General features: G+C 36.4%; 2 protein-coding genes across 6 annotated transcripts in view; both read right to left on the reverse strand.

The window, feature by feature from the left end:
* Window positions 1-1,465: 1,465 nt before the first annotated feature.
* LOC135471815 (EKC/KEOPS complex subunit TPRKB-like) lies at window positions 1,466-5,152 on the reverse strand. Its single transcript, XM_064751170.1, has 4 exons — window positions 5,007-5,152; window positions 3,134-3,256; window positions 2,556-2,729; window positions 1,466-1,647 (listed from the first exon to the last, which is right to left on the reverse strand). The coding sequence occupies exons 1-4, from the start codon at window positions 5,145-5,147 to the stop codon at window positions 1,555-1,557; spliced, it is 531 nt and encodes a 176-aa protein (XP_064607240.1). The 5' UTR covers window positions 5,148-5,152; the 3' UTR covers window positions 1,466-1,554.
* Window positions 5,153-7,674: 2,522 nt separating this feature from the next.
* Window positions 7,675-24,880, reverse strand: part of LOC135471793 (early endosome antigen 1-like) — a 33,827-nt gene continuing 16,621 nt past the window's right edge. For all 5 annotated transcript variants that reach the window (XM_064751138.1, XM_064751137.1, XM_064751136.1 and 2 more), the window contains 21 exons: window positions 24,512-24,646; window positions 21,787-21,915; window positions 21,202-21,324; window positions 20,603-20,701; window positions 19,765-19,905; window positions 19,071-19,178; window positions 18,686-18,733; window positions 18,196-18,312; window positions 17,085-17,174; window positions 16,710-16,793; window positions 15,711-15,869; window positions 15,172-15,261; window positions 14,850-14,981; window positions 14,208-14,303; window positions 13,860-13,949; window positions 12,911-13,094; window positions 12,017-12,071; window positions 11,455-11,575; window positions 11,149-11,247; window positions 10,707-10,831; window positions 7,675-8,605 (listed from right to left, as the gene is read on the reverse strand). In XM_064751138.1, the coding sequence (XP_064607208.1) occupies window positions 8,581-8,605; window positions 10,707-10,831; window positions 11,149-11,247; window positions 11,455-11,575; window positions 12,017-12,071; window positions 12,911-13,094; window positions 13,860-13,949; window positions 14,208-14,303; window positions 14,850-14,981; window positions 15,172-15,261; window positions 15,711-15,869; window positions 16,710-16,793; window positions 17,085-17,174; window positions 18,196-18,312; window positions 18,686-18,733; window positions 19,071-19,178; window positions 19,765-19,905; window positions 20,603-20,701; window positions 21,202-21,324; window positions 21,787-21,915; window positions 24,512-24,646 (2,250 nt within the window). In that variant the 3' untranslated portion in view covers window positions 7,675-8,580. The remainder of the gene's footprint in view (window positions 8,606-10,706; window positions 10,832-11,148; window positions 11,248-11,454; window positions 11,576-12,016; window positions 12,072-12,910; window positions 13,095-13,859; window positions 13,950-14,207; window positions 14,304-14,849; window positions 14,982-15,171; window positions 15,262-15,710; window positions 15,870-16,709; window positions 16,794-17,084; window positions 17,175-18,195; window positions 18,313-18,685; window positions 18,734-19,070; window positions 19,179-19,764; window positions 19,906-20,602; window positions 20,702-21,201; window positions 21,325-21,786; window positions 21,916-24,511; window positions 24,647-24,880) is intronic.

Below are 24,880 nucleotides of genomic sequence, written 5' to 3' on the forward strand. Positions count from 1 at the left end.
ATCTGCAACCCATGGCATTCTTCCATAGTCCATGATCTGAGAAGGGCCTCCATTGCCTAGTGGTTAGTGGACTAGCTTAGCACAATGACCCAGGAGCCTGTAGCTGTGACTTCAAGTCCAGCTCATGCATGAGAAAGTCTTTCAGCAACCTGCGGATGATCATGGGTTTCCTACAATCGTCTCCTACAATAACGCTAGCTGTTGTATACGTGAAATATTCCTGAGTAAGGCATAAAACTAAAATCAAATAAATAAATCACTAAGTGGAGAGCCTATAACACTTTAAACCCAACTCTTTATGGCCCAAGTTGGCTGAGTACTTTAATGGGTTTTGTCAGTTCACTAGCACCTGACCAATGTGATCACAGGTGTGAATCTAGTTCCTGCTAGTCTTACTGTGGCTTTAAAATACATGTCTTTTTTCACCCTACTATAAATCCACAACCTTCTTCACAACTTCACAATCAAATACGACCCAGGTAAATGTAAGGAATTGCAAATGACATGCAAGCTATACGTATCAAGCAATGAAGGAACTTCTATTTATTAACCAACACTATGATGGTTAATCAGTTTCACCTCATCTTGACAGCAATAAACACAAGTTCAAGTTTTCTACTTTTAGGGCCTGTACTTCTAGTTCTCTCAGCTTTCGTAGCCAATCAAATAGCCAGAATGGACCCAAAAGCTGATGTACTGTGAATATTCCATGTGATATCCTGTAATACTTTTATCCGAGATGTACACTTCATCATGCAGTCCTTTAGTACAGAAGTTAGATGATACTTGACACAAGTTATGCAGTGCATAGTAGTTAGCGTGCTTGCACAGTACAATGACCCAGAAGCCTCTCAACAATGCAGTAGCTGTGTCTGTGAGTTCAAGTCCAGTTCATGCTGGCTTCCACTCCTGTCATGTGGGACCGTCGGCCAGCAACCAGGGTACGGTCATGAGTTTCTCCAGCTCGTTTTATACCACAATGTTAGTTAACATTGTATAAGTGAAAGATTACTGAGTGTGGTATTAAACTTGAATCAAACAAACAAATTATTTTATTTCATACAACTTAATAAAACTAGCAATTTGTAGGTATTTCCGGGTCACTCTATCTAGGTCATCCATCCTTAATGGCCCGTGATGCAAATGACCATCCTGAAAATCAGTTGAGACTTTGTACCTGTAGTACACTAGTAGTTATTCATTTATTTATTTCATTGTTGTACACCATACTAAAGAATATTTCACTGGAGTGAAATTAACCAACATTATTTTGAGAGGAAACTGAGCACAGTGTGGGGAAACCCACGATCCACTCACACAGTTCTCTCATACATTATTAAAGACTTATCCAGTCTATAATTTTACTGTTATCAAACCCCTGCATGTGTGCATGTTGGTTTGAATATTCTCCCAGTTCATACATGAGGCAATGAATGCAATCAAAGGAATCAAGCCAAGAGTAGAATGAGTTTACAACCTTTTTTCTGTAAAACATAATTACATCATAATTTAAAGTGTACATCAGTATGAAATTTAGGCTAAATATCATACACATTAAATTGTGACAATGTCCTTGCTGGCAATTCGTGAAACAATAGCATCTAACATGGGGCTCTGTGATAACTCCTCATCAGTCAGTTTATAAATCTGAAACAAAACCAGAAAATTCAGACTTAATCAATATGGCCATTTAGAATCCAGATTATTGATGAATATGGGAAATTTATACACAGATCCATCTAGTTTTTAAATTGATCTGAAGCTAAAACAAAATAATCCTGCGCAATTTTTTATTATCAAATCAAGCAATATTTGAACAAGTTATTGCTAAAGAAACTAAAGCATGATAGACAGATATATCTAAAAGCTAGAACCATCTTCTTGTACTTGGGAAAAGATTATACTATTTTCAAACAAAAGACACAACCTGGGCCCAGTTTCACAAAGATGTCGTACATGTATGATAATGGCACTTATTAGGCAATGCTAGTGTAACAGTGAAATACAAAATATTGTACAACAAATGTACGATTAAAAAAATGTCGCACGCCACTTTGTGTCTCTTGTCTGTTTCAGTTTAAGAAAAAAATCACAGAATATTTAATACAGGAAAAATAAATTCTATGCAATATCCATCTTCAAGTACAGGAAACTGTTCCAAGCCTTTTGGAAACCTTTTTCCTGTATTTGTTTTCAAATATGACACTGTCCAGTTCAAAATGCCAGAAAGCAATATGGTTTACAAGAATAGTCCAGATAAAAATCAGTGCTGGCCATGAGAGGCAAATGATCTCTTAAATTGCCATCGCCTTGCTTTGATCTAAAGCCTAAGGTGAGTGATCTGGTATTCACTAATAAAAAAAAAATAGTTTATATGTCATGTTTATATGTTTATATGCCAATATATTAAACTATGGGTTTGCTTTCCTACTAATTGCCTAAGCTAGCTTGCGAGTGGAAAACTACTTGCCATTTTCTTAAGACCAAGTCTGAAAATAATACATAAAGTTTGTGAAAGTGGGTCCTTGTTCACAGTATATGTCTATGTCTCTCACCTTCTTTACTTTATCCATATCTGTCAAGTTGGCTAACTTTTCCAAATCTGTCAGCTTTCCCTGTGATATATTCAGTATGAGGTCAAGAGTTGACTTGTTCTTATCATTCACGATTACCACACACACAGCTTTATCATTTTCGCCAGTACCAAATTTCTTAAAGGAATCAGATATCTGCAACAGATTGAAATTCTAATCAGAATATAGTTGTTGTAAGACACCTACATTAACAACTCCAGAACGCAATTTATACTGTCATTACATATATTATTACAGTTACCCTTTTTTTCTAGTAGTAGTTTTCAGAAAAACCAAGGATTGTTCTTACAGTGTTGTTAATGAAGGTGATGACATAATGTTGGATACTGAACATGTAGGCTATACCAGTATGTAGCCTGATATGTACTCCACATTGGTGTCAAGTCAAACAATATGGAGAATGGAGATTCACTATTATTTCTCTTTAATCATGTATTTATATCTTTTCTTCAAATGCTCAAAGCAAGCCCATGAAAAGAACTGGTATGTAAACATGTGTTTTATTTTCATACGTAAGAATGGCAATAATGCAAACTCACATTTTTTGAAGGAGAAAGACGATAGAGTATTTCTGAGTGTAGAGATTTTGTCACCATTTTATTCAGCACATGAAGATTGATGGCTTGATTTGCTGCTACAAGGATTTGAAATTCATCCAAGATCTGTAATAAAACAAATTCAAGATCAATCAGGGTATATTAAACACAGACCTATACATGAACATCCTACAAATAAAACTTTCCAGTATTTAACAGCATTACTCTTGCAATGCCGAGGCACTGAAAAATCTGAGAAGTTTTGACTCTGTCTAAAGTTATTGTTGTCTCTTCTCTCTGTAGACACAGGTACCTTCAGACAGCCAAGGAAGTTAAGCGGTGACAATATCAGTCCTAATTACTGAACAGTAACGTACACAATGGTACTAGACTTTAATCTGGCAGTGAGAAACTCTCTATCATATACTGACCTATTTTAAACTTAATATAGATTGCAGGTTTTTATTTATTTATTTGATTGGTATTTAACGCCGTACTCAAGAATATTTCACTTATACGACGGCATTCAGCATTATGGTGGGTGAAAACCCGCAACCATCCGCAGGTTGCTGACAGACCTTCCCACTTACAGCCGGAGAGGAAGCCAGCATGAGCTGGACTTGAACTCACAGCGACTAGATTGCAGGTAATTGATAATGTAATCCCCTAGTTATAAGTGGCAAAGTGTACTGAATTACCTGTAATCAAGCAATTCAGATACACAAAATGAATAAAGATAAAGCTTTAGCAGATCTATACAATCAACATAGAGTCTGGCACAGGTCCCACTTTATTTATTTATTTTTATGTGATTTACACTGTACTCTGGAATATTTTACTTATACGACGGCAGCCAGCATTATGGTGAGGGGAAACGAGGCCAAGCCTGAGGGAAACCCACAAGGTTGTTGACAGACCTTCTTACGTAGTCTTGGAGGAAGCCACCTTGAGCTGGACTTGAACTCACTGCTACCCCATTGGTGAGAGGCTCCTGGGTCATTATGCCACACTGGTGCGTGAACCACGGAGGCCCCCAGTCCTATCCACAACCAAAATTTTATGTACTTGTACAACTCTAACTTGTCTTCCTGTTCTCAGAAATGTCAAAAGCTGCACTGTTAACCCCCTCCTCTGTCAGTAATCCAGCTGTTGGAACTTTTGAACTAAGATGTCAAACTGAAAATTTCGTCCCATGGGAGTTTCTTTTATTTATACTTGTTTTTTTCCCTTCAAATAAAAGGGTATTTTCTTCATTGGATTTCGTTGTCAACAGTTTAACTTACAAACAGCCAACTATTTAGGGAAATGTTAGAATGCAATTCATGGTGCAGTTTGATGTATACGAATCAAAAGTTACAATGGTTTGATTACAGTTAACAGATGCTTTACCAATGACTGGTGCATACCAAGTACTTAGGTTTGGTACCAAAGCTACCAAAGGGCTCATCTGTAGGAGTGTAAATGTAAAAACTCTAGCTCAATAAATACAATACTGAAGTCGGGAATTTGGTAATTTAAGGTAATTAATAAGAGCGTCATTGTGGAGATGGCGGTCATTTCATAAATGGCAAGTGAGCGGAGATGCTGAACTTCAATAAATGTGAATTAATATTTTCCTTTCGATAATCGACATCTCGGGATTTTAACAGTCAGGTACCCTAGGACCCTGAGCATTGTAACGGAGTGACTGAGCGGGCGTGTTAGTTTAGTAATCGATTGTTTCCCGAAATTTTACAATTCTTCCAAGCGGGTCGAAGGGGATCCAGCCATGACTACGCGGGCGTCAGAACAAATAAAAAAGACCGTAGAGTAGTCATCCAGGGCTATGATTTAGTTAATTCAAGTTCGAACAGCGTTGGCTGTCCGTCCAGGTTACCATTTCGGGGTTCAGCAGCGTAGCTTCAAACTTCCCCGACATCACACTTTTACGCAGTTCTCTGGCATCATGTACATCACTTATTAAAGCTACACAAACGGAATAGTCGGCATGAAACCGGCTACAAACCGTCTTCGCCATTTTCGCTTAAGTTATCCACATTTATTTGTAATGAATACCCCCAGTTTCTGAAGATTGATTCAAGGGCAATAACTCCTAGTTCACTTTCTGTTGATCAATAACCACGTTTTGTAGAAAAACGGTGCAGGGATAAATTGTATGTAAGATTTTTCTCTACATAGACTCACTTTTATTCCATCTTTAAGTTCCATGTATGGCCATTTAGATACATTGTTACACAACATGGTAAGCTGCTGGGGAAAGAGAAGGTTTTGGGCCTTATTTTCAAACTGATTAAAAAAATTGTAGGCAGAAGACTAAATTTGTCTCCCAGAGGTCTTGTTTGTGTACCTCAAGAACGAATTTGCTAAAACTTTTCTTAAAATGTTTAATTTCAGTTTACTTTACGCCAAGTAGTTCATATATAGCTGCCATATTAGCAAAAACCCTTCTTTTTTTTGTAACTTACAGATGCTTCCTTTAGCAAAATGTATGCATAATAAGAAAATGCTCCAGCAATCATTTTGGTGATGAATTTCTTGCAAAAGTGGATGAGTATAGTTTTATGATAGCCATACAACTAGAATCTAAATAATGTTGGTTTGAAACATAGGTTCATTTCATTTAATTGTATGAACGAATCTGATTTTTATGACTAATTAATTTAAGCTTGTGAGTTCCGAATAACTTTTATCCCTTTTTATTGGAACTAAAAAAAATAAAAAAATAAAATATGTATATGTATATAGATACACCATGACTGTTACAACAATGTCCCCAAAGTAGCTATGGGTCAGCAAATTTGTCACCAACAGACAATAAATGTCCAGTGGTTTGTTCATGCCTTCCTGGAAAAAAAAAAAAAAGATCACATGTTTTGCTTAAATATGAAATATCAGTACGCAAATCAGGAGTATTGGTAAATAATATAATTCCTTTATTTGCTATCATCTGTATTAAGGAACAAAATTAATGGCAGGCAAGATGGTATTTATCATCATGAAAAAAGATTTTCTGGAGGACAAAATCATGGTACAGTACACAGAATAAATGTTGATAATTCTGTATGGGCTTGATTACAATATGTATATAGGCAGGCAATAGAAACACTGTGTGTCAAATCCAGCATTTATATGAGTGTAGATCTACACAATAACATGAACAGAACCAATATTTGGACAGGACTTATTCCGCATCTCGAACATTACGTGACCTGTATAAAAGATCAAATCATATATTTGAATAGAAGAACTTTATATCAACGTTCTTTAAATGACTTCCCTTTCCCAGTATCTCCCTGTGTTGAGAGAATCCTTTTAACATTGCTAACCAGCCACTTCTTATTCTTTGATCTAGTTGCTATACATATCGGTCCAGTTTCACGGAAATCTGTCGGTCTATATATAACTTGTCCAGCTTGTCAAACATTTGTATTACGAGTATATACATACGCCAACATAACTTCCTTGGTGGAGAAATAATGACGACGATTTGACTGCCATGCAGAGATAACACATGTATGATACCAAAATGCACCTACTTCATGATAAACTGTGTAATCAAAATGACCACGATTTGGTAAGCATAGGTCTATGTACATATTTAGGAATTATGGCTTCTCAACAGTGCAGAATTTTGCAAGTTGACCACATTTATATTTGCACCAAAATAATAATAGGTACTGGTACAAGTAATTATCCTCAGTAAGAGATTCCACACTTTCTCTTTTCTATTAATATTTTTTGTTTTCATGACAATCCTTAATATACAGTGGGTCTACGTCCCAAAAGGAAGAATATAATCTGAAAACTGACAACAGGTACCATTATTTGCAACTTGCATCATGTAAATCTAATTTTTTTATTCAACATTTGAAGACCCTCACTGAAATATGTCAGAAGACACATTGTGTAAGCTGCTAACATCTAAAACACCACATCCTGACATCAAACTCAGCTGTGCTGCCTTATCAGAACAGAAAACGGAACAACTTAAAACAAATAAAAACATCTTACATCAATTAAAATGAATATGTGAAAGAGTAAATGTGCAGGCAAGCCTCTGTTGTGTATACATACATAAAGCCTATAAACATACATGTTGATAATAACAAAGACGTCAAAGCTTTATAGGCCTACAATTTCTTATATAGCTATACGCACACATAAAATTAGCTATATAGGCCCATATAATAAAAAATTTCTATATTTATACATGTACTTAAAAGAACACTGCACCTGATTACATTCTAGGACAAGCAAATTATGCTATATGCACCTGAAAAATTAACACGTCAAAACCATGAGCAGTTATTTATACATGTACCAATATCATACCCCATTGAACAAGTTGGTAGAAAGTGTGCCATGCCTGTGAAGAAAATTATGTTGACTTCTAGGAGGTCGGCTGGCATGAGGAATGCTTCCAATAATCATTTTAAACATGTGAATCACCATGCAGATTTTAATCATTGCAAATTAAAACGGTTATTAATCCTTCCAGGCACTAAATGACAGTTCCACAACAAAACCTGAACAGGCAAATTTTACAGAGAGCGGTATGTAAAGCATATTATGTGTACACATATTTGACCTACCTTGATACATGCATGTGTTTCTGGTATTCAAGCAGCCCTTATTAAGTCTTACCTATTTGTATACAGCTTTCTATACATTTAGAAAAGCCATATGTAACCAATTAAGAGATAAAAATTAGCTCGAGTCTTAATATATCTTTTTGCATTAACTAGATCACAGGAAAAACATTTAATGAGCTATTGGAATGTGTTCGCAAAATAAACATGATCACAATCTTGAAGAGTCTTGGCATGTCAAAAAAAAAATATACATTTTTTTCCTCAAAACTGTGAACATGATAAACATTTTCTTCCTTACTTACATGTTGAAAACCCTTCCTACTTAATGCTTGTGACTGTTCAGAGATGTAAATCTGAGAGCGTGTCTTAAATCATATCACAACATTTTTTTTTTGGGGAATGAATTCTATCAGTAAAACTAACATTCAGCCAAATAGTGTGCATTCATGCATTAAGCTTGTGAGCAATTGAAAAAAAATATTCATGAAGAATTATGGACAGGCATTGCCTTACGAAAACACCTTTGTATGCAATTACAAATACTCTATTCTACTCTGTCAAAGCTGACACAGCAATGAGGTAAAGGCCTACAATGTAAACTATTTTAGTGCAATTTCAAGTTTTTAAACAAAGGATGAAGGAGCACAGGTACCAACTGAAATCTTAGGAAAAACTCAGACATGATGTTTTTATTCTGAGTATCAGAACTATAGTAATATTTGCTCTTTGTTTTTTCACTGAGCAAATGAATTCTAGCTTACAAATGAAAGTTCACACCAAAACAGATCACTGGACTGTCACATCTTAGATCTGTCTTTATAGTCAGCTTTACACAGGCTCGGTTGGTTGTCAAACATTTCACGCATCCACCAACTGCCCACCACTGCAGATAAACAGAAAACAGGGCAGTCACTCTTCACTCAGAAATTCAATATACATGTACAAAACCGCATCACGGCAAACCATGCGAGGAGCAGAATGCCAAGAAAATGCAAGAAGGATTTGTAAACATAGCGTCTTTCTATCTACATGCCTACATGCATCAACACAAAACGAGGCAATAATCATTCTTTCAATTTAACAGACACAAAACATATTCCACCCAATAGCCCCACCTAAACAGAAATAAAATAGGGCAAAACACACTTTTCTTCACTCCACTGATAAACTAGTTAAAACGATACACATGCATGTAGTTCATATTCTGGTAGGTCCTCAACATACATGATTATTTGCATTGGAAATATTAAAATGGACACCATGTATGCAATGCAACTGCTACATATATAGGCTAAGGAGGTATAAAAGCAGATTAAAAAAAAAACAAATAAATGGATAAAAAACTATAACCATAAGCTGACAATGTCCATTTCTCCAACCATGTGAAAAAAGAAAAATTTGACACCATAATTTCTGAAGCCCAGATGATACTGATATGGCTGTTGAAACTAAACCTTTTCTTCACAATATATTGTCTCAACAAATGTATTTAAGCTTGAGGAATTATGAACAAAAATTATGTAATGCCAGTTCCAAAGGTATCTTTTCTTAAACCAAACTGATGCCAACTAGTCTAATAACACCAGAATACATATGCACACAGCGATTTGAAGATAGTATACAGAAGCAATTTTTCCATGAAGTATACATGTACAGATGTATGTGTTAAAGGCTTAAAAAAGCTAAACATCCTTACCATTAATCACAAAAATGTGGTAACATTATTGTGCACTATAATAAGTTAGCAATGTCTAGATTCTAAGTGGCATCAAACAGAAGTACCTTTCAATGAACCAAATTAAGTTTGATGGCACCATATGAATGCAGAAACACTTTGACTAACCAGAGAAGTCACAAATTTGGCATTTCAATATTTCCACTGCTCAGTTTATATTTTATGTCTGTGCTTTGCATTTAGAGGTGTACACCTACTGTGATATTCAAGAAGGCAAGAGCATGCATATTATACATGTATTTATATGTTAGATCATAAACAGATCTGAACAATGCACTTGCTAACCCAAAGGCAAATAGTGAAAGTACCACAGCATTAGGCATACTATCTTCAAAACAAAGTGGTTTTTGGGTGTAGCCTGCATGGTTTTTAACGTGGTTCTGTACACCACTGAGGGTTTACTGAAACTTAACGACTGTAATAATGCAATTATTTTAATGAACATGCGCAAGACACAAATGTATGTAGCAATAAACAACTGCCATGAGGTACATGTACATGTAAAATAAAGCAAAAGCAGTAGATTACAATCAATTTATAATTGCTTTTCGCTAAACAAATTGAATTAACTTTCAGTTCTTGACAAAATGCAGATATTACGTAGAGAGGGATTAAAAAAAAAGAAAAGCATAACTTTGAAATCACAATAGTTGGAATCATGACATTTATAATAGGACATTTACGCAGACTATTCACAGAATATACAAACCACAGCTTTCCACTAGACACAGACACATATCAGATTTTTTCACAGCTTAGACTTGGTAATATGATTAAAAGAAAAATGGCTCGATTTTGCAATTATCAATATTAATGAACTGTAGAATTTGTATTATATCTGGGCTTTTCTTCTCCTTGTATTACATGCTCAGACCATGACTCTTTACAACACTTGTATTTACATGACAACAAATGTCCCAATATTCCAGGTGGACGTAAGTTGGCGTAGGCCTACTGCATGTACAAGAAGATAGATGTTAATCCAGCAATTGCTGAACTGGGTATTTCCATCACACATGCATGCAGCCCAGAACTGCACAGCACCCTTTACCTCTTCTTCCCAAAGCATTTTAATTTGTTAGCACTAAATCAGTTGGATGCTTCAGTGTTGATGTGTTATGGGTTCATGTGTCAGCTAGCAGGCATGAAAGTGTTTGAGGGCTGGAGGGGAGGGGAGTGGTGGCGACAGGTATGGGGTCAGGGACGGCTTGTCTAGGTCATATTGCCTTGAGGACCCAGATGGTTTCACCTTCGCTGCTTGATTTCTTGGAAGCAATCGTCACACACTCGCACCGGTTTCTTTGAAGAGGCTATTGGAGCTTGTTTAGAGGAGCACTCGTTGCAGAATATGTTTCCACAGTTGCGACAGTGGTGCTGCATAATATAAAACAGAACAAACATATTTACTTGTAATGACACTTTTCAAAAATTAAATAACTGAAAACACTAAGATGAGCATCATTTTATGCATAATTTTTAAAATTAATAATAATCTCATTTATTACTTTAAAAATTGGAAACTGTCATAAAACCTTAAAGGAAACATGAAAAGGTACTATAAAACAAAGGGTATGGTTTGAAGAAAGGTATGAAAGAAGATATGCCAAAATAATAACAATTTTTTACTTTCGGAAGTCTATTTTCCATCACTTAACAACGCCTCTGTTTTATACACATGACAAAACACTCACCTTCCTCACTGTTACAGAGAAAGCTTTATTACACCCCATGCAGTCAGACACTTCGCCATCATCTGTCCATTTCCGACTTTTGGATTTGGCACTTGTAATCTGTAACGAGCATATAATCACTAAAATCTTTCAGAGGCAAAGTTAGTCTGATCACAAGATAACTCCCACAAAACACTGGGTATCTGGTTGGTAATACACCATTTACCCATTCTCTTCACCAAAACTAGACCTAAACAGAGCAGCTGACGTTGAATTGTAAGACTGATTGTAAGATCTTATCATACATTTAGCTATTTATTAATTTACCTGCAAGGATTGGTTTTCTCGCCCTAGCTCCTGTAAGGCTGCCTGGGTGTCCTCAAGCTTTCGTCTCATCTCTGTGTTCTTTTCCCTTAATTTTTCACATTCTCCTTCACTGGCAAGACATCTGTAACAAATTTACGACATCACTATCAAATGTGACTCAGTCAGGCATTTTGCTTTGATGAAGCACCAAAGTCAGGGATTAAAGACAAGAAAATACCCACATCATTTCTTAAGCATTAATTTTACTGTTTATCACATAAAGTTTGGTGGGTATAAATGCACTTTCACAAGCCTAAAGATGCCAACACTAAAGTTTTTCTGAAAAGAAATTAATCAAATTAACAAAGAACTCTTAAGTTGACCTATAAGGGGAATAAATTCATCAAAATCAAGCAAAAGGTGTTTAGGTGAAATATAGTAATTTTAAAATACTTGCTACTTAGCATCACAAATGAGAAATGATGTTAGAAATGTTTAATTCCCACATTGAAATGTTACAACACTTGTCTGGTAATGCAGACAATATGTACAGGTTAAAAGCACAATGTTTGTAACATCTTACCTTTCCAGCAGTGCTCTTCTCTCTTCATTATTGTTTTCAAGTTTAGCTTCCAATTCTGTCACAGAGATTAGATAAAGAATTTAATAAGTTATAGTACTCTTTAATGAAAAAATCAAGTCTTGGCAAAAGGTAGACATAATTGCTTGATTTGTAAAATAAAATACTAACAAGATCTAACCCAAGGAAATCAGTTCAAAACTGGTACATTACTTAAAGGAGACCAAAACCTAAAAATATGACACTATAGGCTGAAAAGAGCACATTTTTTTTCTATGTAATGGTGCCTGCTGCATAACTTTGCAATTTATCCCCACCATACACGTAAAGCCTGAAATTGGCAAAGCTGGCATAAATCGCTGAGTCCATCGTGTCCTCCATCTTTAACACCCTGTAATTTATGCTAGGGGTGTGTTGCGTCTCAGCCAATGAGAGTCGCTCAAACTGCCGGCTTGTTCCTGTAAACTCCGAACCTATGTCAAACATTCCGGTTTCCCGATTGTCAAATGGAAAATGAACTGTACTGTTCGCTACCTTCTGGGAAGAAGAGTTCTACCGGAAATGTACGAACTGCACTTCGGCGTTTTCCGACAGCAATTCTCCTCCTAACACATAAGACTTCAGGGCTAGTGGATTTTGGCCCTGACTTTATTTATAATTTATCAACTTGAAGTACATATTAGAATTTTTTTTTGGCATGCACCTGCAAGGAAAAGCATACTATTTTCAATGGTATTTGATTGATATTTAAATTTTCATCATCTCCTTTAATCAGTAAATACTGTTATACAGGTGTTGATACAGCCCTCCTTCAGTCAACAACACTCCAGTGGAAGGGTAAAAAATCTGATGTTCTGATAAGTATTTGACCATAAAAGTGAATATACCATGACATACCCAGCTTCTCTCCCATGAGGTCGTCCCTGGTTTTGCTGAGCTGCTCAAGCTGGTACTGTGTGCTGCTGTGGTCTGCCCGGATTGTTGTCAGATTCTCGTTAAGGGCTGTTAGCTGCATCTCGTACCTGGCCTCGCTCTCTTCACTCTTTTGCTGAAGCTCTTCCTTAGCCTGCTGTTCTGAAGACTGAGGAGAAACATAAGCATACATAACAACATCAGGATGCAGACTACCTACAACATTTTATCAATTTTTTTAACTCATTATTGTTAATAAAATACGTTTCGTACTAATTCTTAAGAACTGTTCACATCTATGATGGTGGTCAGGCTTATGGGTGGAAGAAACTTGCAATGCCCAGGGTAAACCATCGACCTCTGGCAAGTAACTAATGAACATTCCCATGTGTAGCATAGAAACTTGTTCCGTGATTGCTCTTGATCACTAATTTTCATCATGGTCCACAAATTCTAGCCAGAAATGAACCCGTACATCATGTTACTAATGGTTTGGGGTGTCATCCTTACTCTAGTGGGCTCCCACACTGTGCTTTGAAGACAATTCTTAATCTTTGATGAATGTGTTCCTAAACAAGATATTCACCCAGGAAATTTCAGGTCAATCAAATAAGTTCTTGTAGAGATACATTCACTAGATAATGCACAAACAGAAACTGTCAAAAAAAAAAGGCAATGGCAAACACAGAATGAGCTATCCCCCTCGTTCTCTTACAAGTGCATGTTCAACTTCAAGGGACAAAATGGAAGAATCAAAATTTCCATGAAGATTTTATATATTTTCTGCTGATCAACACAAACTCTTCCAATGAATTTAGACATTCATATGAATAATTTAATTAGATCACGCAAAGCATTTACGATTAGTAAACCTTTATGCTATTTTCCCACAGGCCCATCAGAAGTTTTGACAGGAAGTTTGAGATAAACTAACCAGTTTTGTTTGCAATGCACTGTTTTCTTCTCTCAGCATCTCCTGAACCCGCACAGCATTTTCTCTGATATCATTATGCTCCTCCACAGCCTAAGTAAAGAAATAAAAATAAATATGGATAATTAGTATATTTGTTACTACCTTTGTCTTTTTTTATGTGCTTTGATTTTCAAAAAAACAGGATTTAGTTACATACACGAGTCTAATGATACCAATGACACCACATCATTGATTTGCTCAGATACATTTTTGACAACAGTAAAAATCTTTTTGTTTTTTTTTTAATAAACAAACTGCTAAGATATGGAGAAGTGCCTTCAGTTAAATTCAGATTGCGTACTGAACTACCTTTGCAAGCTGCACTTCAAGGTCTGTGACTTTATTCTGCACCTCTAGTTTCTGTGAGATGAGCAGATCTTGTGCTTCATGAAAGGTAGTAACTTCCTGAAAAAATCATTGAGAAAACATGTACACACAAAAACTCATTCAATGCTGTTACAAGTATTTCAGAATCACAAAGACATGTATTTTGTGAACAACTCACTAGTACAAAACAAATGAATCAGGGGGATTTTGTTATTATATGTGTTTAATTTACCATTATCCCATTTCTGGTAAAAAATATATCGGGTACGCTGTGTACCATCGCACACATTCATGAATTTCTGTTTTATTGACATAGCAGTATAGATTATACAAAGAACACCATTATTATTTTCATGATTCTAGTTTCTTTTTCATCTATATTTTTAAAGCACATAACTGTTTTTTGGCCAAATTTTATTGTTCAAAGCTGACAAATCCATAAATAAACAAAATTTGCTCTTCTATCCAACTCCCCTCCTCCCCAACAACTGGTATTACAGCCTGGCAAGGTATGCATGCAATAGCAATATTAGCAGAGAATATTTTCTCATGGACAAGGGCATTAATATCCACTTTAAGATCACACAGAGCAGACAAAATTCATAAACCACATTAAATACAAACCTGTTGCCTTTCAGATTTTTCTGTTTCCAAGCTGGTTTTCAAGGTAACAACATCTTTCTCATAAGAATCTGCTGCAACTCTTAGATCCTCATGAGATTTTTTTAATGCTGTCAGTTCTTTTTCAAATTTATCCTGAAGATACAAAACAAGAGAATGTATAGTACACATGGATTAATACTGACCAACTTGTAAAGTATCTGAAATTGAAAGATCAACTCTGAGCCAACTTAAAAAACATAATTTTGTTTCTCATATCAACATGCACATGTATAAAGCCAAAGAATCAAAACTATTCACTGCATGATACAGTTGAGAATTGTACCTTTTCGCTTTGTAATAAATCCTTAACTTTGTTGACTTCTTGTAGTTCTTCATCCAGCGACACCATCTTTGTGTTCATTGCTCCTCTGACCTGTAGGGACAAAAACCTCATTATCACAAAGCTCAGGTAAACAGGACTTGTAAAAAAAAATTTGAACTTCAAAAAATATTTCTGTAAAACATATGAACAGTAATTGTGAAAGAAGTTCCTCACCCATTAAATATATAAACATATTCTTTTTAAAACTGGCTTTTGTCAACAATTCTTTGGTACCCAGGTGAACCAAACTTATAGAGCTCAAGAATCTGTACATGGAGAACATGGACCATATCTGTACTAAGAATGTAACACAACACCAAGATATCCTGGCCAAGAATTCAACCCACCATGTCAAAGCAAGCATTTGAACAATGAATGATATTATATATCCAAAAGTTTCAAACATCAAGACAGGTCCTAGGTAATAACAGTTTGGATAAATGATGTTGGGCAAATGTCAATGGCTAACACAGGATTATTACACAAAACAATGCACTCACCTCTGAGATTTCCTGAATTGTGTTATTAAGGTCCTTTTCTCTTTCCACAGCCTGAGATAGTTCTGCTTGGACATTTGACAGCTGTGACTGGACTTCAGTCAGTTGTGTCTGTGTTGACTTCAACTCAGACTCCAGGTTTTCTACCGATGCCTTGAGATTCTATAATCCAACCATGAAAACAGAACCACAGAATATCGTACTACATTAATATCATACTTCTTACAGTGCATGCGTTACTTTCTACCTTTCGCTTTACATCACTGCCACCAATTTTGTACAGAAATCTTGAACAGCGCCGAGGTCAATGGGGTCACCGTGATGAGGCAGGAAGTGATGTCAGAAAACACAAACAATCCGTCTCAACCTCACGATTCTAACCAACACCTAAACCAATTTTATCGATGAATGCTGATTAAATAGTTACGCAAGTGATGAGGCTATTCCTATTCATGCCTGCGTGCGTCTCCCAGGCTCCACAGGTCAAGCTTGTGGCAGTGATGTAAAGCGAAAGGTAGACAGCAACACATGCACTGTGAGGAGTATGCATTAATATATATGATAACAATAAAAACACACAAACCAGAGCATAAAAAGCAGAAAACATGCGCACTGGTCTGAGTCAGATCAAGGTAATTAAGAGACTTTGATGTTAGTACCAAACTTATTTATTTACCTGATTGGTGATGTATGCCGTATTCTAGGATATTTCACTTCTATCACGGTACACCATTATGGTGGGAGGAAACTGACCATCTGTAAGTTGCTGGCAGACCTTCCCATGTATGAACGTAGAGTAAGCCAGGTAACAAAATTAGTAAAAACGAGTAACTAAACGTACTAATCTCCATGGTGTCAGTAGTCAGTCTTTATCTGAGTAAATAGATCTGATTTTTTCTGCACCTGCGTGAAATACTTCAATAAAATTATTAAAAAACCTAACTAGATATATTCAACTTCTTCCAAGTTGACTCATACTGACAATAGACCACATTCACTTACCTGATTCTTTTCCAAAAGATCTTTGAATGATTCCTGGGATTTATCATATTCTTCTACCTTTGACTTCAGAGAATTCTCAGTGTCCTTGAAAGCAAATAAGAATCCACATATTACACATTTTTAAACACTGAATCTCAAAACTGTGTGACAAAAGTGAGCAGACTAAACAAGTTTTCACACATTTAACCATTGTCTACACAGTGTAGATTTGTCTCCATGAACGCTAGGAATTCCATATTTCAATATGGTTTCAAAATTTAAAAAAAAATGAGCTAAGAAAGTTAACGACATTGGCATATGTATCTTCAGTGCTCCTTAATCAGATGAATATTCAAGATCAAATCTCAGAATTATCAGACATTAACTGCAACTTACAGAAAGTTTCTTCGTCAATTCTTCTATCTCATCTGTCTGTTGTTTTAACACCTCCTGCAGATTACCTTGGGTGCTGCTGAACTCATCCGACTAGAAAAATCAATGTTTTGATCTAAGAAAAAGACATGAATTTTTTTTTTTCTTCTGTGAGAAAAAACATCTTCCTCCTGTCACCTATCATCCAAACTTTTAATGACATAACAGTTAAACGATACATGACACGCTTGGTTTTTATTTCTTAACTCATAGCATATGAGGTAAAACATACACAGGTAAAAGTTCAAAAGTTCTTCTCAGCTTTCTTCGTGGGGCATACATATTTCTGTAAACTACAGTCTTCCTAAGGCCCCTGAATTCAGTCCTGAAATAATGTAGAATGGTGTGGTGACATCAACGGGGATAGCTGTAAAAACAACTTTGTTGGGAGCAGATCCTGAATCCCGAACCCACAACTATCCTCAGGTTGCTGTCAGACCTTTTCATGTACAGCCGGAGAGGAAGCCAGCACAAGCTGGACTTGAACTCACAGCGATGGCAATTTTGAGAGACTTCTGGGTTATTACGCTGCACCAGGGCGCTAACAAACTGAGCCCCGGAGGCCCCCCCACCCAGTATGATAATCCATCACATACTTTCTGCATATTTCCCATCACTGAAGGAAAATATGTATAAAATAGATGGGGTTATAAAGAATTTTATTTTTATTTTTGGGGTATGCCTTTCTTCAATTTCCTTAAAAGCATACTCTTTGTTTTATAGCACATGTACTTTTTCATGTGTCATTTAAGGAAGTGAGTATATATGCAACTATACTTGACATAGTATGATGCAATAAAGTATAATATCCAAAGACTAGGTAAAGTAATTTGATAGAGCTGTTTCATGAAACAAAAATGCATCTTCCATTCCTCCCAAAACTGGGCAAGGGCATAAAAATATATCAAAAGTAAGCATGTTTCAGGATATTTCCTTACTGAAGTCAGTTTTTAAACAAAGCAATCTTAAAGTGAAGCGAATTTCAAAGTATAAACCCTCGTAAATATAATAGAGCTTCCACAGCTTCATACTAAGTAAACCATGCAAGCACATATAAACTAAGACAAGCACCCACTTTTTGTTTGAAATGGGAATCTTTCTCCTGAATTAAAGCTTGTAATGAGGTCACTTGGGTCTGCAGCTCTTCTGTGTCCTTTAACAAGTTCGACTTTTCCTCTTCCAACCCGTTCAACTGAAAAGACAATTATTGAGCTATGAATGTTTTCTGCTTGTCTATTATAATAAATACAACAATAAATTTAAATTCAATGGACCTTCAAATTTCCAATTTTGTTCTACAAGACATTCTGCAGTGTCATGGTGTCAGAAGCATTCATTTCATTGCACCACATTTCATACTTTCTTTATGACATTCTTTGTCACATCCCCTTGAGCCTCTAGGCTATGAAGAGGGCCTATTGTAATGATTTCATCTCATGTGAAGCACAATTTTATAAAAAAATGCATGCAAATAACGATTGCCAATGCTCCCTCCTTCCACTGAAAAATAGAATGTTATATATAACAACAGTTTGAATAGTTTATATATAGGTGCTGATACTCACTTTTTCTTTTAAATGAGTTTCCTGCTCCATTTTTTCCTTGAGGTTTTCCTGTAAAACAAAAACAAAAAAAAGTATGACTACATTATATTCTGAACAGGTTGAATATCTGAGTATGCCTCTCTCATCTGAGTACATCTCCTGATACATCAAAGAAATAAGACATTAGGCATTACAATTACTCCAAGTACAACATGTCCATATACTGGAAAATTATACACTGTCCAAACTTGCTTAACTAAACTGTCATCGATATAGATTTAACAATCACTTCTAAACAAATGAAACATGCACAAAAAATATCACACTTAAAATTCTGTGCTTTGTTTAAAAGTATAATGAATACCCTCACCCCAAAATACCAGGCCCAAACACAACAAAAACTTACATTTTCCTTCTGCAATTGTCCTTTTAATCTTTCTATCTGCGTTTTTAATTCAGACACAGTTTGCTGATGCTCTGCTGATGATTTTTCTGCTGTGGATGACAATACTGCCTGAAGTATGAGAAAAAAGTGACACACTGTCTGTGCGCAATTCACGTGATTTCGTATGGAAGTGTTTACATAGTTTTTGTGTGTATGCAAAATGACTGCTCGACTAACTGACTGATTGCTGTTTAACATCATACTGAATAATTTTTCAATCATATGACAGCAATCAGTTTTATGGGTGGATGAAATAAACCAACATTTAGCAAATTACTTTTAATAAGAATCTGAAGTTTTCCTACGCATGACACAGACTTGTCAGCACTCCATATCATTGGAAGACAAGTAGTCTTCTCCAAATGTGAGACAAATTTAAACAGTCCCACAAGCTTTTCAACTGATTATCAAGGCTTGTCTAAATTGTGAGAGTGGAAGAACCAATAATTTTCCCAAGTCTTAAACAAGTTGGAATTGAACCCCGATCTTGTATCTTGTGTGCACCTTATATGAACTGAAATCTGAAAGCCGGAAAATCTATTTTTGAAGTCAGTACATGTATGTGACTTGAAACTGACTTTGGCTAGGTAAGTCATTCCATTGGCTTATTTAGAACTCTATAGAAACATGTATATTAAGACATTCACAAAGTCACCTTTTCTTCCATAGAGCGCTTCTTTTCTTCAACCAGCTGCTGTTTTGTGGACTGTAAATCTGTTTGTGTTTCTGCTAAACTCTTCTCCAGCTTCTGTCCATCCTCTCTTAACTTGTCACACTCTGTCATCAACAATTTCACCTACAACACAACACAATCACTAATATAACTCTGAATACCATGCTGAAACTAAATGTCCTAATCTGCATATGTATGCAATCATTTTATTTATCTATTAATTTAATTGTTGTTTTATGCTGTACTCGAGTATTTTTTTTATATGGTTTAAAGGTGGAAACTTTTACTTGACCTATCAAACATTTCTTGATGATTTACTTGGACACCATATTCACTTCAGTCACACTCAACATTATGTTAACAGCCAATATAAAGATTATTAACTGTTTTGGTCTGGTCATGAATGGGGTATCGGCAGATTTTCCTCTCACACAATGTGGTGCTAGCGTGACATAGAATTTCACGTCACAAATCTTTTGTTGCGCAACGCGAAACATGTTGCGTGTTGCAGTTTCGTCTGTGACATATTTGGTCTACCCACTGTGACGTTCACACTGTTGACGCTGCAGTGGAATGTCCAGTGTAACTGAAATGACATAATACGTCCCACTTCAGACTTCTGCCAGTATCCCATTCACAGGCCTGTCTCATTTGGTTCCAAAAAATACTTATCACTACAAGCTAAAAAAAGGATCAGACAAGACAGGAAAACAGTTTGTCTTTTTCTCACATGGTTTGTGCATCTAATTTACAACACATATGTGTGCTTTTCTGAAAATCTGAGAGCTGTAATTTTTTACAGTGTCAAAAATCTCCATACCTTTTTTTCCAACTGCTGCCTTATTTGGGTCACATCCTGTTTCTCCTGGTTAAATTGTTCCTTTAATGTGCTGATGTCTGAAGCAGCAGTCTTTTGATTCTAAACACAAGATCAGCAGTAATTAAAAGTACTTCAAAATACTCTTTCTTGAAGAAACAATACTGCGTTATTCAAAATACATGAGTATGGCCATTTTCAGTGACGAATATCTTTAGGTTAAAAATTTTGGTCGAAATGGACTTTATAATTTCTAAACAAATTATGAAAATTTATATCCCATGCTTAATTTGCAAAGTTATGAGAATCATGAAACTCAATCATAATGTACCTAATCTGTACATAATCCTAAGCACATATTGAATTGGTTTTCAAAGTTTGAGGTTCTCCAAATGTCCTCAAAATCAGACAACATGTGGATGAGCTATAGCACTGAAGTCCTGCTGAACATATGAATACTTGGTCAGGCAGACAAACAGAACCAATTTAATATCCTTCACTTTTCATGAAAGTAAAATCTGAAGTCTCATACACATCTGGGAAGTGTTTGTGCTGTGTTCAAATACTGACAATATCAATGCAAATGTGATAAGCAGACCAACCTTTTCCAGAGTTTTCTGCAGATCAGACAGGGAAGCCCGTGTTTTCTCCAAGTTCTGCTTCAGTTCTGCCACTTTCCCATCCAGTTCAGTCTTCTCTTTTGTCAGTGATTCAACATTTTTTGACTAGAAATGAAGATTTCATATGAAACAAAGCAATATAACTGAAACAAATGTTCTGAGCTTGACACATAAAACTAGTTCAAACTAAATGGAAGAAAATTCAATTTTCATTTATTTAATTATTTTTTTACTTGCTTGGTGAAGCCTTTACTCATAAATATTTCACTTATATGATGGCGGCCAACAATGTGGCGGTACGAAACCGGGCAGAGCCCAGGGAAACCCACAGCCGTCGGAGAACCACCATTAGCATTGGTGAGAGACTGCTGGGCAATTGCGCTGTGCTGGCACACTAATGATTTGGAGTCCCACACAAAATTCAATTCTTAATTCACATGAAATTATTATCTGCAAAAGCACAAGCCAATACATATTTTGTGGATTACACTTCATCAAAAATAACAAAAATCTAATAAAAAGGGGGTAAAAGAGAATCTTCTTACTTATTACTGTTATTATTAATACCTTTTCCTTAATTTGTCTTTCCAGATCGAAATTATTTTTCGTTAGCTGGCTGATTTTCTCTCCCTGTTCCTTGATATTCTGACCAAGTTCTATTATCTTCTCCTTCTTTGATGTTAAATCATTTTGTGTCTGTAAACAGAGTTTAATTAGGTTAATTAGTTTGGATATGACATAATGTACAAGATTAAAAAATATAAGAAGAGGGAGAACATAAGCACAAGCTGATTGGGCATGGGTAAAGTGAGTAAATGGTACAACCTAATTGAACATAAGTGAGCAGAGCATAGGGTACATGTTGAGTATGCACAAGTGGAGAGGACATAAGTTGGGAGCACATAATGTGCAAACTGATTGGGTGCAAGAGTAGAAAGAATAAGGTAGAAACTGACTGGGCACAAGAGGAGAAGGAATTAGGTACAAACTGATTGGGCACAACAGGAGAAGGAATAAGGTACAAACTGATTGGGCACAAGAGGAGAAGGAATAAGGTACAAACTGATTGGTCGCAAGAGTAGAAGGAATAAGGTACAAACTGATTGGGCACAAGAGGAGAAGGAATAAGGTACAAACTGATTGGGCACAAGAGTAGAAAGAATAAGGTACAAACTGATTGGCCGCAAGAGTAGAAGGAATAAGGTACAAACTGATTGGGCACAAGAGGAGAAGGAATAAGGTACAAACTGATTGGTCGCAAGAGTAGAAGGAATAAGGTACAAACTGATTGGGCACAAGAGGAGAAGGAATAAGGTACAAACTGATTGGGCACAAGAGGAGAAGGAATTAGGTACAAACTGATTGGGCACAAGAGTAGAAGGAATAAGGTACAAACTGATTGGGCACAAGAGTAGAAAGAATAAGGTACAAACTGATTGGGCACAAGAGGAGAAAGAATAAGGTACAAACTGATTGGGCGCAAGAGTAGAAGGAATAAGGTACAAACTGATTGAGTGCAAGAGTAGAAAGAATAAGGTAGAAACTGACTGGGCACAAGAGGAGAAGGAATAAGGTAGAAACTGATTGGGTGCAAGAGGAGAAAGAATAAGGTACAAACTGATTGGGCACAAGAGTAGACAGAGTAAGGTAGAAACTGATTGGGCACAAGAGGAGAAGGAATAAGGTACAAACTGATTGGGCACAAGAGGAGAAGGAATAAGGTACAAACTGATTGGGTGCAAGAGTAGAAAGAATGAGGTACAAACTGATTGGGCACAAGAGTAGAAGGAATAAGGTACAAACTGATTGGGCACAAGAGTAGAAAGAATAAGGTAGAAACTGATTGGGCGCAAGAGGAGAAAGACTAAGGTAGAAACTGATTGGGCGCAAGAGGAGAAAGAATAAGGAACAAACTGATTGGGCACAAAAGGAGAAGGAATAAGGTACAAACTGATTGGGCACAAGACGAAGAGGAATGAGGTACAAACTGATTGGGCACAAGAGGAGAAGGAATTAGGTACAAACTGACTGGGTGCAAGAGGAGAAGGAATAAGGTACAAACTGTTTGGGCACAAGAGGAGAAGGAATAAGGTACAAACTGATTGGGTGCAAGAGTAGAAAGAATGAGGTACAAACTGATTGGGCACAAGAGAAGAAGGAATAAGGTAGAAACTGATTGGGCACAAGAGGAGAAGGAATAAGGTACAAACTGATTGGGTGCAAGAGTAGAAAGAATGAGGTACAAACTGATTGGGCACAAGAGTAGAAGGAATAAGGTACAAACTGATTGGGCACAAGAGTAGAAAGAATAAGGTAGAAACTGATTGGGCGCAAGAGGAGAAAGACTAAGGTAGAAACTGATTGGGCGCAAGAGTAGAAGGAATAAGGAACAAACTGATTGGGCACAAGAGGAGAAGGAATAAGGTACAAACTGATTGGGCACAAGACGAAGAGGAATGAGGTACAAACTGATTGGGCACAAGAGGAGAAGGAATTAGGTACAAACTGATTTGGCGCAAGAGTAGAAGGAATAAGGTACAAACTGATTGGGCACAAGAGGTTAAGGAATAAAGTACAAACTGATTGGGCACAAGAGGAGAAAGAATAAGGTACAAACTGATTGAGCATAAGAGGAGGAGGAATAAGGTACAAACTGATTGGGCACAAGAGGAGAAGGAATAAGTTACAAACTGATTGGGCACAAGAGATCAAGGAATAAAGCACAAACTGACTGAGCACAGGTGATTAAGGAATAAGGAACAAGCTGATTGGGATAAGAGGAAAGTGCATAAGGTAGAAACTCAATGGGCATGCACAAAAGGAGTCGGAATAAGGTGCAATTGATTGGGCACAAAAGGAGAGGGAATAAGGTGCAAACTGACTGGGCACAAGTAGAGAGAACATAAGTGGGGAGGACAAACTGATAGGTACAAACTGATTAGGCACATGAAGAGAAGGAATAGGGTGCAAGCTAACTGAAAACAAGTGGAGAGAGAGCACAAAGTACAAGTGAAAGTACAAGCAAATAAGGTGCAAAATGATTGGGCATGAGTGAAATGAGCACAAGGCACATGCTGATTGAGCACAAGTTGAGATGGTGTGAGGTACATGCTAACTATTAATAATATAGGCATTTAGTAACATCTCACACCAATATTTGGGATATATCCCACTTTGAGCACTGTAAAAACTTACACTGGGACAAATTAAGCAATCGGGATTCTACTTTTTTCTTTCTATATCTCGATAGACACATGTTACTCTACTTCCTGAATTGTAACAGCAAATGTACCTGCTCCAGAACTTGTTTTAGCTTTTCCACCTCTGCAGTTTTCTCCTCCATGGCCACCTGGGCTGTTTTGATATGATTCTCCAAGTCTGACCTTTGACTGGTTTTTGCAGCTTCTGATGCCACCAACAGCTCATTCTGAATCATTGATTCAAAGTCAGATTACGACAAAGTTGAAAACAAATAATAAAAACAACTCCAAAGCTCAAAATGAGTTAATTACAATTTATCCCTCCTGATGTCTGTATCACATATCATACATGTACATTGTATGAAAAAAATAGGCACCTCGGGTTATATTATGGATTATCTAGCTTTTCCTCCGTTTGCACAACATGCACACACAAAATTTGCCAATAGTACACTTTGCCT

The sequence above is a fragment of the Liolophura sinensis genome, chromosome 7, assembly GCF_032854445.1.
Source record: "Liolophura sinensis isolate JHLJ2023 chromosome 7, CUHK_Ljap_v2, whole genome shotgun sequence".
NCBI lineage: Eukaryota > Metazoa > Mollusca > Polyplacophora > Chitonida > Chitonidae > Liolophura > Liolophura sinensis.